Here is a 17,588-nt window from a genome sequence, read left to right as displayed (position 1 = left end):
CAGAGGAGTGTAACATTAAAATAGGATCCTGTTTCCCACCCTTTCGACTGGCAAAAGAAAAAGAACATTTATGCTAAAGGGGATGCTGGAAAAAGAGTATTCACACTTTGCTGGTGGAAATGTGGATGATGACACTGTTTCTAAAAGCAAGCTTAATATACCCATTAACATAAAAATCAGGCTCCCTTTGACTCAGAATTCCCATTCCTCAAAATCCATCATAGAAGCCAAAGCCAAAGTCCCGTGTGAGACTGTGTGTGCATAGACAGTGACTGCAACACTGTGTTTGGGGATCAAGGTAAGAGACAGGTGGATGCCCACCAAATGGAAACAAGGGAATGAAATAAAGCACATCCATACCACAGTATATCAGGCAGTCACTAAAAACAAGCTGGCTGACCTGAGGATTTCTGGGCTACATGATTAAATGAGGAGTAAAATGCAAAGACATATATACAACACGATCAATTTCTCCTCTCCTTTGTAATGATGACCACAGCAGATCCGTAAATGCTTACCTACATTTCTGTTCTGACGACAGGTGCACAGAGAAAGACACGGAAGTTTACATATTAGGTTGCTACATTGCTTGTGTAAAAGCAGGGGGAGGAGGGAGTGGAAGGAGCTGGGGAGCAGATAAGCCAAAATCAATCAATCAAATAATTTTAATAACCAGCCATGAGAAATGCAGCCTGGACATTTAGGTAAATCACCCATTTTGATGTTCTAAGTTTTGTTTTGTTTTTTCAATATACATCTTGTGTTAAACAAATTGAGGTCCTACTATAGACACAATTCTGAATCCTACTTTTTTTCTTAACTTGGTACATCATGAGCCTACTTCCATGTCCACTGCATTAGGTCCTTTCCTAATCTAGCTTCCCAAGAGGGTCCTCTGGAGAGAAGCACAGTGGATCAGCCACATATCAGCTAATGCAAAAATGCTACCAGTCTTGGGCTACCTGGTATATCTAAAAAGGAGGGAAACTTCTAGAACCTGATTGTGATCCATCCTCCCAGTAACACCAGCCAGGATGTCATCTCTTCTCCATTCCTCCAACTAATGTGTATGGACTCAGGTCTTCAGGACTCAGGACCCCAAGCATACCCTTCAGGGGACATGACTGTTCTAGGTGACTTTTGGCCACAGCCCTGCCAAGGCCTCATTCAAGGGAATGTAGGCAGGTGAGATGGATTTTCCAGGGAGCATTTAAGAGCAGCCACATGAATGAAAGATGAAAACAGGCAGTCAGGAAAACCCAGAATTGACCTTGGTGAGAAATGCAGAACATATACAGTGACTCTCATTTAGGCCAAATGGGTGAAAGAAAGGGAACGTCAAGTTCAAAACTCAGAATTGCTACTTTCAGAGCAATTAGCATACTCTGAGCAGTTAAAACCCTTAAACCCAAAACAGTTATCGAACAAAGTCCCCAGTGAGTAGGGTGTAATATTCCCAACTGGGGATATCTGTTTACTTTCAGACAGACGTGCGTCTTAGAACAAAAATAAGCAAATGAGTTTATTTTCAAACGCTTCCACGCCTGGCCTGCTCCTAGTTTCCACTGACCTCTGGTCACTCCTGCTGGAGTCCCAGCATCTCAGAAGACCTCCCTGGCCCCTGCCACCCACCCAGTCTCCCTCTCTCTAAATTCCTGCGGGAGTTACCTCTTGTTCTACAGGAAGACTGTCTACGTTTGGTACTGTTCTAGATGACATGGGTTGTCCCATCAACTGCACCCTAACATCCTGCACGCGTGGCAGGATCATGGATTGGGTTATTCGTTATATTTCTTCTCCACTGCACTCTACCTGCTCACTCCCACTCCAGCCCTCCCCTAACCCCTCATCTCAGCACTTGATGCTCCCTTGCTTCCCGGTGGTGGTGGGGGGTATGCAAAGGCCAGTGTCATTGAAAGAAGTACCCCCAGAGGATAATGGAAAAAGGGAATTCCTCCCACTTGGAAAGACAATGGAGGCAGCCAGTCCAGAGTGTGGGGGAGGGGTGCCCAAAGGGTAGCAGGATCCAAGAAGAATGGCTTCCTGCTGCTGCCCCTCGGGAGGCAAAACCCTCAGTGTGGGGCCCCCTGGCATCACAAGGAACCCACCAACCCGGGAGCAGCACAATGATGAGGTCTTGGTCAACAGTGTTCCTGCTGTGACCACAACGCCTGGAAGCCTGGAAGATTCAAGGCTCCTCTCCTATTCCAGGGCGTGGAGGAAACCTTCTGGGTCTTTGTGCAGCTAGAAGTAGAAGAATCCCCAGTTCAACAGGGGGAACGGGAGTTTAGTCTTGAATAATCCAATCCAATTGAATTCACAATAAATAGGGAAATAATGGCACTGACTCTAGATCTGTTTGTCCTGCACAAGCCTTTCGAAGAGTTAGTTGACATCTAACCCAGCACTTCTCAAACTTTAATTGCACAGAAACCACGTGGGGGTTCTGCTTAGATGCAGATGTAAAATCAGTAGGGTTGGCCTGAGATTTGGCATTTCTTTTTTTTTTTTTTTAAAGATTTTATTTATTTATTCGACAGAGATAGAGACAGCCAGCGAGAGAGGGAACACAAGCAGGGGGACTGGGAGAGGAAGAAGCAGGCTCATAGCAGAGGAGCCTGATGTGGGGCTCGATCCCATAACGCCGGGATCACGCCCTGAGCCGAAGGCAGACGCTTAACCGCTGTGCCACCCAGGCGCCCCAAGAGATTTGGCATTTCTAACAAACTTCCAGGTGAACCAACACCCCCGCCCAGAAATCATACTTTGAGAAGCAAAGGTCTGGGGCAGGGATTAGCAAACACTTTCTCTAAAGGGCCCCGTAAAATGCTGGCTTTGTAACTCCCTCCCCGTTCAGCTCTGCCGCTGCAGTGGGAAGGCCGCCACAAAGAATACATTAAGGAACCAGCATGACCGTGTGCCCATAAAACTTTATTTATGGACGCTGAAATTTGAATCTCATATAGTTTTCATGTGCCACAAAATATTATTTTTCTTCTGAGTTTTTTTCCAACCACTAAAAAATATATTTTTTAAGAAGCCATTCTTAGTTCCCAAGCCATACATAAACAGCAGGAAGAAGGGACTGAATGTGGCCTGTGGGCAGACCTCAGTCTTCGGTGCCCCAAAAAGTACAGAACCCCAACAGGCATCCCTGACAAAGTCAATCAAAGTGGGTTGCTCAGTTACCCTATTTTTTTTTTTTAAAGATTTTATTTATTTATTCGACAGAGAGAGAGACAGCCAGCGAGAGAGGGAACACAAGCAGGGGGAGTGGGAGAGGAAGAAGCAGGCTCATAGCGGAAGAGCCTGACGTGGGGCTCGATCCCAGAACTCCGGGATCACGCCCTGAGCCGAAGGCAGACCCTTAACCGCTGTGCCACCCAGGCGCCCCTACCCTATTTTCTATCCTGAAGTTGGTTTTCCTTTCCTGTCCTCCTGACACTAGCGCTATGCATTCCAAACAGCAAACACTTCGGGGGTGCGTAGATCCCAGCAAATGTGCTTCTTCAAAAGTCACTGAAATGACTTTAAAAGACTGCCCTTAAATGCTTCTTCTTCTAACAAGAGGCCTTGTGGAATAACAGGTTCCTGGGTTAGTGAAACAGCTTTTCAGGATGAGACTGACCTTCAACTAGAGTTTTCTGAGCTAACGGAAGAGTGACAGGATCAGGAGAAGAAAGGCAACCTTGCAAAAACAACTAGTAAATTCAAAAGCAATTTTCTCAAACCTTTATCCCATGAACCCAAATAAAGATTCTCTCTCTCCCCTTGGCCTCATGTTTCACTTTGACTCAAAAGAGAGAAAAGATTCCTGTTCATCTTGCAGTCCCTTTCACTGTGAAAAGGCCATCCTGGAGACACGGTTGTATCCTTCCAGTAACACACGACACAGTGTAAAAGCCAGGAGGGAGACAGTTCTAGAAGACGGGCCCGGAGCCAGCAGACAGACACAGCTCCAGACTCCACTACCGCCCCAAATCTGCCCTGGGCGAGGAGGGTGGAACCTGGTTGGGAGTCTCCCGCACCGGGCTTCACATCCAGCCCCACAGGGGCTTGCGGGATGAACTGGTAAGCGTGACCCAGGGGCAGGGGAATTTGCCCAGTGTCACCCCACGCTGGCGAGGCACTCAAAAGGAGAAACCCCTTCAAGGAGCTCACTGCCCCTTGCGAACCATCCTGATGGCACCCCAGAATCCCCCAGACCTATCTTAGCTCTGCCACTTACGAGCTCTACTGATGTGGGCAAGTTTTTGGAACTTGAACCTTAAGTTCCTCATCAGTAAACTAAGGCTACTCAATGTCATCCAGAGATACTATTTATAAGGGAACATCTGAACAGCCTGTATGGTTCAGGCACTGCGGAGTCAGAAGGGCGCCAGCCTTAAACACCCAGCATGACTCTGCTGACGAACACCAGCTAAATCGCAGCCTGCCGACCGCACAGGTGGTATCAAGAACGAAGGACTCAGAGAAAGCACCTAGCGTTTCTCCCAAGAGGCAGTCATGCACCCTTGGCCCTCAGAAAACTCTCCTTCCCGCAAAGACTCTACACTGGTGGTCCCGACCCGGTTCCGTCTCTAGCATTTCATGTAGGACACGTGACAGTCACTTGCACTACTTACCAAGGTCACGGCCAGAGCTGCCCCTTGGCTCTTGCCGGAGCGGGCACCTCTCTCCAGGCAACCCAGGAAGCTCCCGAGGGCTCTTTCAGATGGTCCTACCCACGAAACTCATAGCCAGCCTGGGTGGGAAGACAGCTGGAATCTCACACTGCTGGCCACACACCGTCAACCTACTTGTAGAAAGATGGCCGACTTGGTGGGGAGGGGTGGGGGGTGCTGGTGCCTAAAACACCCAAATGTCCATCCCATCCTCCCGGAACCCAGGATAACAAGGCCCAAATCTTAAAATGCCACCGAAAAAGCAACCAGGTCATTTCTTTGGCAATTAACTTCAGCACTGATCTCCGAGGGAAAACCCTACGATCCCTTACCCCTCACAATGACACCGTGCCCGTGGGAAAGATCTGGATGCTGCTCTGGAATCGCCCCGCTTTTTCCCCGGAGACATCTAACGCACTTCAGGGCCTGACATGTGGCACTCAATGCACACCAGCTCTCCCGACCCCACTTTGAGACTGGAAGAAAACAAGATGGTGACCAGATGAGAGCTCAAATAAAGAAACATGCTTAGTGTGACTGGGGAACTGGAAGGCTTCGCCCCAAAAGAGAAGAAAGGAAATTGCACATTATAAAAAGGAATACGTATTTATAGTAGAAAATATCATAAATGCAGCTTATTTATGGTATTAATAGCAGGTATTTGTTTTTGGTGCTAATAATCTAATTAGCAGTCAATCCAATGCATCCTTTATCATCAGCTGATCCGTAATTACTGCTCCATGCTGAGTATTTTCCCGGCACACGATAGCTTTCAACTCCTCAGCACAAACAAGCAAATAATTGGTGCTATGATGCTGGGTAAGGGACTCCTCCTCTCCGAGGGATGACGTTGGGAGTGGTTAGCCATCCACCACGGCCTCGGCATTCTCCCACCTGCTGATTGATTCTCATTGTCCCTGCTCCGATCAGTCCTGAAGCACACCTTAATGCTTGCAAGAACGTGACATCTTGCAGACTGCCTTTTTTCAAGTTCAATCCTGGGACCAGAAACATTCCCAGCCATCCACAGGAGAGAAGTGTTCATAAGGATGTCAAAGAGTGCTGAAAACACAATATATTTCTCTTTGAAAATGCTGTAAAGTTTCCTCTTGGAATATTGTTATAAAATGGCTTGTCCTAGAAGAGCTAGCTAGCTTCCAACATAAAACTACCGCATCCAACAGCTTGTGGCCGAAACAAGATGTGTCTAATTCCCAGAAGCAGAGCAAAGGCTGCTCTAAGGGCTGGTTGCTACAGGAAAGATCTAGTCAAGCCCTCAATTCCACGATCGCACGTATGGGGTGAGTGTGAGTGGGTGGGGAGAGAAGGAAGCACGGGGCAAGCAAGTGGAAAGAGGGTGGGCTCAAGGTCCCATCTGGAATCCAGCTCCTTCACTTCCAAGCCGCATGACTTTGGGAAAGTCACTTAACTTCACTAAGCCTGGAGGTTCCTCATCTGAAAGGCGAAGCAAATAGTGTGCACTGCACGGGGTGGTAACGAGGAATGAATGACTGACACACAAAGCACCTGGCACGTACTAGGGACTCAGGCTGTTAGTTCCTTGCTTTGACCCTGGATACCAAAAGAAAACAAAAAAATGAAAAACAAACAAAAAAAACAACACCTGGTTTTCTGCAAGCCAGTAGTTTGTGCCACATAATTCCATTCTCTCGTCTCTGTAATTAAGTCTCCACCTCTTACCTACAAGCATAGGTAGATTTCAGCCTGGATTCACTATGGGACACGACACCAGCCAACGTCCCTCTCACAGTCCCCACTGTCCCGAAGGCCCTCCAACCGCAACCACTCTCCTAGAATCCTCCCCATCTTCCAATGATCCAGCGACTAAGAGGTTAACACTCAGCACATACTTCGGGGTTTTTTTTAAAGGAATATTAAATTATTTATTGGCCACTGTTTACCAGTACTTACAATAAAGTAAATAATATACAATTGGATAACATTCTGACTACAAAGTTATAGTTTTTCCTGGTTACTGCTGAACTAGTAACTCAAATACAGAGGAGACTGAGCCTACATGTCAGGAGTGAGTTGGGGTAAAGGAAAACTTTGGTTGGCTGGTGCCCCTCCCGCACCGGTTGTTAAACGTCTTCCTCATTATAAAAGGGAATAAGATTTGGGAAACTGGAAAGACATATCAAGACCTTTCTCCAGAGACGGTCTTATCCAGGAAACAGGAACCAGTAGCTATCAAAAGAACAAAAACTACTACGCTCTGACCCCAAGTGAGGTGCTAAATAAAATCTGAGTCAGAAGCACACATGCAGTTCAGACTTCTTTTTGAACTTTTTACTGAAGTGAAATACACACACAGAAAAGAGTGTGCATTCGATGAATTTTCACAAAGCAAACACACCTGAGTAACCAGTACCCAGATCAAGAAACTGAACAGGACCAGTTCTCCCCAAATATCCTCTGCCTCCTTCTTGTTTTTTTTTTTAAGATTTTATTTATTTATTTGAGAGAGAGAAAGAGAGCATGAGCAGGGAGAGGGGCAGAGGGAGAGGCAGAGGGAGAAACAGGCTCCCTACTTAGCAGGGAGCCCGACTCGGGGCTCAATCCCAGGACCCTGAGCTCATGACCTGAGATGAAGGCAGATGCTTAACTGACTGAGCCACCCAGGCGCCCCTCCCCTGCCTCTTTCCTGTCACTGACTCCAACCAAGGGTCCCCATGAAACTGACTTCTAACACCATAGATTAGTTTTGCCTGTTTCTGTACTGAATATGAATAAAATCCCATTGCCAAGGCTGGCCTGCCTGCCACCTGCACCTAGCACACCCTGCAAACTAAGAATGCAATTTACATGTATAAATATTTGAAAATACGTACTCCTAAAAGGAAAATACTTCATGAGATGTGAAAGATGTATGGAATTCAAATTTCAGTGTCCGTAAATAAAGTTTTATTGGGATACAGCCACACCCATTTGTTGACATCCTGTCTCTCTACAACAGCACCGTTTTTGAGCAGAAACTGTATAACCTAAAAAACCAAAAATACTATCTGGTCCTTTCCAGAAAAAGTTTGCCAACTCCTATTCAGGTACATGACGTTCTCTGAAATACAAATTCACTTCTCTCGTGCTCACAGCTAGGAGTGAAACTGCAGGGGCCGAGGTGCACTCACGTGCTCAGCTTTTGTAGACGCTACCAAGAAGCTTTCCAAAAACACACACTCCGTTTTAAGGGAAAAGCTAAAACCTGGAGCAGAAACCATAACGTCAGTTTTAAGAGAGGCGGGGAGAATTACAGGGAGTTAGCTCATCCAGAATCGAGCAAATATGATTAGAAAATCACGACGGCCTCCGAGTGGAGAGGGAAAAATATCAGTCACTAGGTTTATACTTTTTTTGTTCTTACTCCATGCATGATGTTTAAAAATACAGTTCCCTTTAATGTTGCCATGCTCAGTGGAAATTGACAGGAGTGGAAAAAGTAGCGATCTTGGCGTAGACACTGACTTTGTCATTCAGGCCACATAAGAAAAGCACCAGCAGGAGCCCTCCGGTAGTTCGTCCGAATTGCAGACAAACTATCCAGGAAGACATTAGCAGCTCCTGATTTTATGCTTTCATACGCTGAAACATGCACATGGGCACCAACTATCACTCATGCCCATCCTCCCAAGCAGCTACAAAGAAGCCGAGCCCCGTGCTGGGTCCTGCCAACAGCCCAACTACAGGGCAGAAGTGAGCAGTCCATCATCAAGGGTCCTCACAGCTAAACAGTGCGACTCAGGCAGGGCGCCCTCTGTCTTCCAGAAAGAGGCTCAGGTGATGCGTAGCATCTAAGGGCACTTTCCTGGAGTCATCCCCCACACACCTGCCTTGCATTTCAAACAGGACTTATTAGGGTCTTTCAAATGACATTTTTCCTCTTAGAGGGGAATTGCTTCTGATTGTTTAAGGACCACACTCATCACGAAAGGGCGTCTGTCTTAATTGCACAATCCCGTTGACTTGTGAGAGGAGCAGCCTCGTGAATGACAGTGAGCCTCATTTCCTGCTGTCACCCCTCGCCAACCCAGAAGGGACCTGGCTGGTGAATGTGGGCTCACCCGCACGAGGACAGAGCCACTCTGGCCCAGCATCTCCCCACAGCAGAAGGTAGCATCCTGTGGAACGGTCCTGCAGGGCCCGTGGGCAAGTGACACTTGGCCCATCCTGGAAGAAAACCCCAAGTCCTCCTGGCCCTCCAGTGGCCCTCCTGAGATGCGCTCTCTGGTGCCCCTAAAATTCACTTCTCACGTTCCCTTCTGCATGCAGAAAAGCAACGCCGATGTTTTAGAGGTTGGGAGTCATTTCTCAGCAAGAGCATTAACTTTTCGTCCATAAGAAAACATACATATAATATACACACGCATAAAACAGATTTCATTTCCCCCTGGAAAAGGGAGCTAACCAGCAGCTGAGCATGGCCATAGCAGAAAAAGCGCGAGCGTTAGAGTCAAAAGAGTGAGTTCAAGGCCACTTACTGGTTGGGGATGCTTGCCAGGGTCTCCTCCCCCTTACAACCTCGGCTTCATCACACTTAGGAAAGTGAGTAATAATAACTTCTGCCTCACGCGGTGGCAGGAAAGACCAAACGAGGCATCTGTGAGTACAGACGCTGCGTAAACCATAAAACATCACAGGGCGTGGCGGAGGAAAGAAGCTACCGCTTAATGTCTTGTTCCTGATTCACTGTTAATTAATCGAGTCTTTGAGCCAGTTCCTCTGCCGATGAAGACCCCAGCCCCACCGTAAGTGCGTCATTTCAGCACCCAGCTGGCAGCCATCAATTGGCCATCTATTAACAGCCAATTATCTGGGCAGCTTAATTAATCTGTGCACCACGTGCTTTGATCTCCCCGAGATCCTCGAAAACAATGAGCCTGATATATAGGCACCAGCTAATTTTTCAACAGCCATCAAGGAATTTGGCGTGCACGATGCCTGTGTGTTGCAGCTGCGAGTGATGGGCGCATAAATATTGATTGGACCAGTCTCTCTGTGGCTTGGGGCGGGGGGAGGTTAGGGAAGGAATGAATGACTACAGTGTTCTCCGAGGAACAAGAGAGCTACATAAATCTCCAGTCCCGGCCACAGGGAAGAAAATCCTAATTTCTAAACCTTAGTGAGACAAGGAAAAGGGACAGGGAGCCTCTTTTGGAGAGAGCGTGTCAAGATGGGGTGGTCATACCCGTTCTGTAGATGCTTCCCTCCTCTCCTGGCCCCGAATGAGATGCAAATTGGGTTTAAGCAGCCGGGATCATTAGGAAGGAGGCAGCTGGGTGGCTGTTCTCTTCATCTGGGAATTCAAATCCAATGGCAGGAACATGTGAGTGTGCCGCTCTCCCCTGCATTTCCTTGAAAGATCTCTGTAGTGCTTACAGTTAAGAAGACAAGTGACATGAGGAGAATTTAATTATTTTTTTAAGTGCCTAGTCTCGTCTCTGGGAATGGTATGCAGAAGGGATGTGGTACTCGGCAGCGGCAGCATCCAGGAGGCCGTGGGTCAGCTGGCTCCTCGGTTCCTGTGGAGAAGGGCTCATGGCGCTCTCAGGGCATCCGAGCAGAATGGTCCAGGGCGGCCCAGGGCAAGGCAGCCAACTTCCCTCGTTCATTAAGAACACCCAGAGCAGCAGGGACGCAAGCTGCTCCTGACCTTGGCTGGAGCTTGCAAGGGACAGCCCAGCCTCCTGTTCCTCCTGGGGCTCCCGGCCGAGTGTCCCAGGGCTCTGTGTTCCGGACCCCACCAGCTCTCCAGAAGATGCAAATAAGAGGAGGGAGAACATGGTGGAGGGAAGAGGGGCTCGTGGAAAGAGAAGCAGGACTGAGGACCCCCCCCTTCCAGTTCTCACCACAGAGACCGCTTCCTCTCCCCCCCCCCCCCGCCTCCTCGCGTTCATTAGATCCTGTGATGGCAGCAGCTGCTGCCAAATGCAAAGACTGCTGCCCCAGAAGGTCACATCAGGCCATTTATTCTGAAATACCAAAATACCAGAGCCAGCAGATTTCAGGAGCTTCTGCAGAATTCCCCAGGGCACCCGAGTATGCGTGTGTGTTCTTGCATATCCCAAAGGGGTTCTTTCCTAATCAGCTCAACATCTGAGGACTCAGAGACTGATTTATTTTTTTGGTTAATCTAGCGTTTCTGGTAAAATAATTAAAAGATAAGTAATAGACACGGAGTATCTGTGCCATAATTATTTATAGCCATGAGGTCTCACTTCGGAGTTATTCACAAGTCACCTGAATCAACAGAGGCTGCCAGTGGAGCAAGCGGGAGACAGGCCCCGGGCCACAGCACACCGCCCCCATTTCACAGCTAGGGAGACTGGGCCCGGGAGAAAGGACCTGAGTTGCCCCTGGCACCTGCCAATGGGTTGCCACACGTACAAGAAAAGCCAGAAGGTGAAACCACACATGGTTATAGGACAGGCGCTCCCAGGAGAGGGTGGGGGCTCTGTCTCCTGACTCCAGCAAGCAGTGTGAGTCTCTGAGGCTGCTGGGGAGCAGGGAGGCCACCCGCCCTCTGGGGCGCTGCAGCCAGTGGGAGGAGTCAGCAGCCAGCCTGCATGGGCAGTGGGCACAGCCGCGCTCACATCCCCAGCAGATGGTGGGTCTAGAATGTTGGTCTCTGGGGCAGAATGTGCAAAAGCCATGGCAAGGTTCACAGACTGCCCCAAAGGCGGGGGGGGGGGGGGGGGATGGGTCCCTGCTCTCTAATTCAGATGCTTTTCCGGAAATGTAATGGGGACTTTGAGATGCTCTGGAAGAGGGACAAAACTGTACATGTTAGACCTTAAACAAGGGCACGGCAATACATTTCTTCAAATGTGCCTGGTAATGGCTAAGACTGTTCTGGAAATTTGGGATGGAAAGCCGTGGGAGAGGATGCAGGCAAAGGAGATAGAGGACGAGATGGCTGTGAACCAGGCGGTGTGGAAATCCTGGGTCTCAGGCGTCCGCACCAGCAGCTTCATTTTGTCCCTGTTTAGTTTACAAATGACCTCTGATGAGTGGCAATTAACACTTTTAAATGATATAAACACATGAGCGACCTGGAAAAAGGGTAGTCTCTAGACAGGCTGGGGAGGCTTGTGACAGGGACATTAATTTCTCTTTCCTTCTTGGTTTTGCCCCTTTGTCGTCTCTGATTTGAGCAGGCATCATTCTACGCCTCCAGGAACATTTGAGACAGGGATCCCTGGTCTTTGTTTCCCAAAGCAAGGAGCTACTCAGGGGAACAAGGGTTTAGGAAGACAGAGAGCTCCCCAGACGGACGCAAAGAAAGTCCCTCCGAACAGATCCACCAGTCCCTAGGACCAGGCCTCCCACCGGGCCCTGGAGGGGAGGGCTGGCTGGGAAAGCAAGCTGGGACATGGGTACAACACAGGGCACGCCAAAAAATAACCTAGGGTGGAGAGATTCCCACCAGCCTAATAGCCTGGAATTTGGGGGCTGGGGGAGAGCTCAGGGTTTAAGAAAAGAAAAAAAAAAGCAGCTTGTTGATATCTACAAAGCAAAGACATGCCATTTCGTGGACACCTGACATTTCAACCTGCTACTTTTATATTTCCCATCCTCTTACAGCAACCCCTGCTGGACCACGAGGCAACACTACCCTGCACCTGCTCTAGGAACCTCAGCAGAGGGGAAAACAGCCTAGCGCAGGGTGTAGGCACCAGCATGCAGGACTGAATGAAAGGACGAACATTCATCTGACAGTGGGCTCCTTCTGGTCATGCCAGAGTCCAAATTCTCTGGACAGAGTCCAATATGCATGCACTGAGTATCAGCAGATTAATAGGGTCTTTCTCTCCAAAATTCATAATTTTTTTAAATGGGAGAAATGATCTACTAAATGGGGAATAAAATAAGTGTCATATACCCTAGGCATTTGTGGTATGCAAATATTACGGAAAGACAAGCGCTTTTCCAATAGTGTGTGCTCTATTCCTAGTAGAGCACAAACACATCTACATGGGCCCGAGGCACTTTATTCAAAGCCTTTACATTTCTAATACCTTCCTCAAAAAGTACCCTCAGGCCTCAAATTCTTTTGCTTTTACTAAGCCCTAAGCCCCTGGACTAAATTTAGTTTCTTGGAAGTAAGAGACAAATTTGCTTTTTTTTTAATTCTGTCGGTTATTGTATAATTCTCCAAATGGCAAACAAATGATAGGGGAGAGAAGAAATAAAAACATTTTCCAGGTATTTTTAGTGGTACAGTATTTATCACTGAAATACAGTTTGAATTAAGACATCCAACTTGTTACATGATTTTCAATTAGGAATTAGAGCTCTGCAGAATTCGGGGGTAGGGGACCCGGTAAAAGAATCAAATCAACATTAAGAAGTCAAACTTAAAGAAATCTTTACTTTAGCTGTTAATAGAACCAGCCCTTCTTGGAACTAAAAAAAAGAAAGAAATCCAATTAATGTCCTTAAACTAGGAATGCAGCTTGCCTTCTCTACATCAGTTGGATTGTGACAAGACGTAGGTTTTATTTTCTTATCAGGCCCACTTCTGAGATCGCATCACCAAGTGAATGAGGATGCTTCCCAACACTGGGAGGGAAGGCAAGGAAGGGCCTGAAAACTAGAACTTGTCGCAGACCCCAGGGAAGGCAACTTGCTACATGGAATCTACACAGAGAGGTCCCCGGCCCAAGAGCCCTGGCCACAGTCTCCAGTCCTCCACCAATCCCCTGACTTCTCAGGGGAGGGAGCCCATTGCTTGTGCTTTGGAAAATAACCTGACCCCCTCTTCCACAGCAGGAAGAGGCCCAGGTGGGATGACAACTTGCCAAAGGCTTCGGCATGCCCAAGGCAAGGGCTCTCCCCAAAACGAGGAATGAACATTTCCTGGGAAAAGCTAGGGTATTAAACTCACTCAAAACTGAGTTTCTTCCCTACGATAGACAAATGTCCCATCTGAGTCCCTACTATTGAGGAAACAATCTCTGTCCTGGCAATGATTCTTAAACCAGTTGTGCTCCAGCCATTGGATGCAACTTCCCATGGGACCCTCCCCACCAGTGCGTACTCTGTCCAGTCAAAGGAGCCTCCCCTGCCCCAGGTGGACTCCTCCAAAGGCAGAGAAGGCTTTCCCTCCACGGTGGTTCCCTCACAAATTACACCCACGCCCTCCGCCCTCCCTGGAGCTCTGCAAAGGCACGTGTCCAGGGATGAGCCATGGACATGCTGGGAAGTAGGTTGGGCAGCATGCCGTAAATATCCCTAGCCTCCCCCCCATCACCCCCAAGAGCAGACCCTGGCAGTCCACGCACCATAGCGCCATGGAAGGTGCCTGGGTGGGGGGGGGGGCAGTTCCCAAAATGATCCCATTCTGTTCTTATCCCTCACGCTGCCACTTAATAATAACCTTGTTATCTTAGGCCAATTGTATAACTTCATCATTCAGTCTTATCTGCATAAAAGTATGATCTGCCCCATGTGGTTGTTGTGGAGATTAAATGAGCTAATATGCATGAAATAGAGTTTGTGAATTTGTAAAGCACTACGCAAATGCTAGCTACTGTTATTTCACACGAGCGCACATGCTCACATAAGCTCGGTCCTTGAGGAACTCAAGAAGAATGAAATCATTCGACCATATGTACATGGGGCCAACCAAACTACAAAAAAATCAACACACTTAGTATTCTTCAACTAGCTCCAAATTTTATCCATCAATAGGCTGCTTTCGACTCACATGGAACCCTTGTAAAAACAGTGATTCTAAGACCTTCTCCCAAACCCACAGAATCATAATCACTGCAATAAACCCCAAAGCTTGTATGTTAAACGAGCTCTCCGGGGGACTGTGACACGCAATCGGGTTTGGGAACCAACCACGCTCCTCTGGACAGGATGTGCAAATTTCCGAAATAGATCAGTCACAGGAATAAAATTGTTCTGGTGCTAAGGACTCTTTGTCTCTCCATCTCCTTCCTCAGATACATGTACCAGACACAAAGACACTCACAAATACACACGTAAGGTCAAACAGGTGAAAAACAGGAAGGAGAAATATACTAAGAAGGATGCCTAATAATAAAAGGTATCAAGATTTTAAAAGTCTATAGAATTTGTGTTTCTAAAGAATACAGGAAATGGGAGGAAGAAGAAATAAACTATTAAGACAAAAAACAAGGGGTCAAAACTAGAAGACCCCCTCTTCCGTGCCTGCACGGCATTACGCCCAGAATTCCAATATCAGACCACTCCCCCACCCCAACCACTACTCATTTGTTTGTAATTCTACCTCAACCAGGAATCTGTGAGAGCTTCCACCTCCCTGCAAAGGGCCAGGGACACAGCATCCTCATCACAGCTGCCTCCTAACCTAGCACAGAGCCTGGCATAGAGCTGCATTCAATAACTGTCCAGCGCACACCAGAATGAGAGGAGGCAGGTAAAGACGAAAGAAAAGTGCACAAAGAGGGATAGAGCTTTCTTATCCCAGCTCCCTGGTGTAAACTAAGAATAAGTAAGCTTAAGGTAATGAGGTTCAACGCAAAACAGCGAGAGTTCAAGTCTCTGCAGGTATCATTAACTGCATCACAAGGAGCGGACCCACCCCGGGGGGAAAAGAAGAAAAGCTCTCCAGATCTACGCGCAGGTCTGAGGTGAGAAAATTGATCCAGTGCTCCAAAGGCTGCTTGAAATCACCAGTCTGATCTCGTCACTCCGCGGCTTACCACCCCTTTAAGGGCCCCTAGCACCCACAAGGTCCTACCCAATCCGACCCTCATACACCCGCCCCCAGCCTCCTTTGTACCATCAGCCACGTGGTTTACGCCCAAATTATGCCAAACTCACACAACCTGCTGTGTCATTCCTCTGAGCCTGTTTGGTACAGTTAACCTCTACCTGGAATGCCCTACCTCCTGGCAAACCTACAGTTCATCCTTCTCAACTCAGTTCTGTTACATCCTCCTCCTACAGGAAGTCCCCAGGCTCCCACGACACCCAGTACACTGAGCTCTCTTGGCCCTCAGCGAACTGTACGGTCCTGGCCCCTTCACGAGGAAATCCCCTATGCCCAGAGACCAAGTTCTGCATCTCTGTACCCCTAGCCCCTAGCACACGGCCTGGCACACAGCACACTACAAATAAAAGCTTGTGGAACTCAACTGGGCATTAGTGAGATTCCAAAACCTAAGTGCCAGAAGACTTAGATAAAAGGGGATCTGAGACACACCTTGCTATAGCGGAAAGATTCTGAATATCAGAGATATGAGTTCAAATCAGAGTGACCTAAGGCAAGGTACAAAGACTGAACTTGCTTCTTACTCTATGAAATTAGGACACCACCCAACTTACACAATTACTTATGAAGAAGCACCCACTGTGTACCTGGCACGAAGTGGGTCCTCTGTACAGTACTCACTGGGGAGAATCCCCTCTTTCCCTGTCTCCCTTTCTTTTAGCCTCCTGCTTCAGACCACAACCTCCTCCAAGGGCTTTTTCCCAGACCGTGGAGGACTGCTCTGGACCCCGTTCATAAATGTTGTCTGGCTGGCCAGGAACCCCCAGAGGCCTCCTTCTGTGCCCCGCGGCTAGGTCTGTGGAAGAGGAGACGGAGGAATGGGGGCTCTGAATTACAGGTAAGAGCGAACCCGAAGGGAGAACCTTCTGGCTGCGCTTGGAGGAACCCACCGGGCAGGAGTTGGAAAAGCCACTTGGATTCTCATTTCCCCAACTCCCCACCAACACCAAGGCGTCTGCTTTTACAGGATCCTCAGTGGCGTTCAGGGCACATTGAACTTCCCACGCAGCTGGAGAGCTCGGGGACAATCAGAAAGCAGGGGTGGCGACAGGCCGGTGGGCCCCGGCAGCAGGCGTGCGGGAGGCTGTACGGCGCTCGCCTGCGATGCACACGCGCGCGCGGCGCACCCCGGGCCTCCGGCCTCGCCTGGTCGGGCCTGGCAGCTGCGGGAAGGAAGGAGGTCAGCGCCGCGGCCAGACTTCTCGCGGGCGCCAGCACCCGCCGGCCCTGCCACCGGACCCGACCGCCCGCCACTCGCCCGCGGCGTCCACGGACCGCCACCCCTGGGCGGCTCGTATGCAGCGCCCCCTCCGCCCCGGGACCCCCGCGCGCTGCCCAAGTTCAGCGACCCGCTCTGTCCGCGAGCGCGCGCCCGCCACCCACACCCACTCCCACACTCCGCGGGTCCCGAGGTGCCCCGAGCTTCTCTAAATCCAGAAATATCACCCTGTGGTCGCATCCGGCGCCCCGTTACCTGCTCGCAGCACCCAGACCCCCGCCCTGGCTTCCCGGGAGCCCGCAAGCCCCGCGCGCGAGCGGCGCGCACTCCTGCAACCCAGTGCCCTGCGTCCACCACGCCGCCCAAGCCCGTACCTTTGGGGTCTGCACTTCAGGTCCCGGCGGCGCCTCCAACTTCTTCTTGGTTACCCAGAAGAACAGCAGCACGGTGATCCAGAGCACCCCGAAGATCGGCAGCGCCAAGCGGCGAGTCAGGCGCCGCATGGTCCCGTTTGCCTCGTCTTCTCCGCGGCGCTCCGCCCCTGGGGCACCCCCTAGCGGTCAGGGTCGGAGGGGCAGGAGTCCGGGAGAGCTGCAGCCCCGGGATCCGGGTGCAGGGGCGGCGGGAAGCTGCTAGGCGCCCCGCCCGCTTCGGAGAGAAGCGACCAGGGGCGGGGGTCTCGGGGCCCAGAGCGGCAGGGAAGGACCGAAAGGCAGCCAAGCTGGACTCCCGCTCCCGCCGGAGAAGCGCAGTGGCAGCCGAGATGCTCCCCGCGCCGCCGCCGCCTCGCCCGCCGCCGCCGCCGCGAGGGAAACGGACTCGAGCCGCGGGGAGGGAGGAATCCGAGGCTGTGCCCGGCACCCCGGGAGGAACACGAGGGAGGAAGGAGGGGAGGGAGCGAAGCGAAAGCGTGGGCCCGACA

General features: G+C 49.8%; 1 protein-coding gene across 3 annotated transcripts in view; it reads right to left on the bottom strand.

Annotated features, from left to right (window-relative positions):
* The window catches only part of GALNT14 (polypeptide N-acetylgalactosaminyltransferase 14), a 202,144-nt gene extending 184,800 nt beyond the window's left edge, over positions 1-17,344 (bottom strand). The window contains exon 1 of one of the 3 annotated variants that reach the window (XM_087863747.1): positions 17,041-17,344. In XM_087863747.1, the coding sequence (XP_087719873.1) occupies positions 17,041-17,169 (129 nt within the window). In that variant the 5' untranslated portion in view covers positions 17,170-17,344. The remainder of the gene's footprint in view (positions 1-17,040) is intronic. The other 2 variants (XM_087863746.1, XM_045809137.2) reach the window with 2 other exon arrangements.
* Positions 17,345-17,588: the final 244 nt, after the last annotated feature.

Source organism: Ursus americanus, chromosome 7, assembly GCF_024610735.1.
Source record: "Ursus americanus isolate L20-20 chromosome 7, mUrsAme1.1.p, whole genome shotgun sequence".
Lineage (NCBI taxonomy): Eukaryota > Metazoa > Chordata > Mammalia > Carnivora > Ursidae > Ursus > Ursus americanus.
Note: the sequence above shows the minus strand (reverse complement) of the source record. Positions and strands in the feature narration are given on the sequence as shown.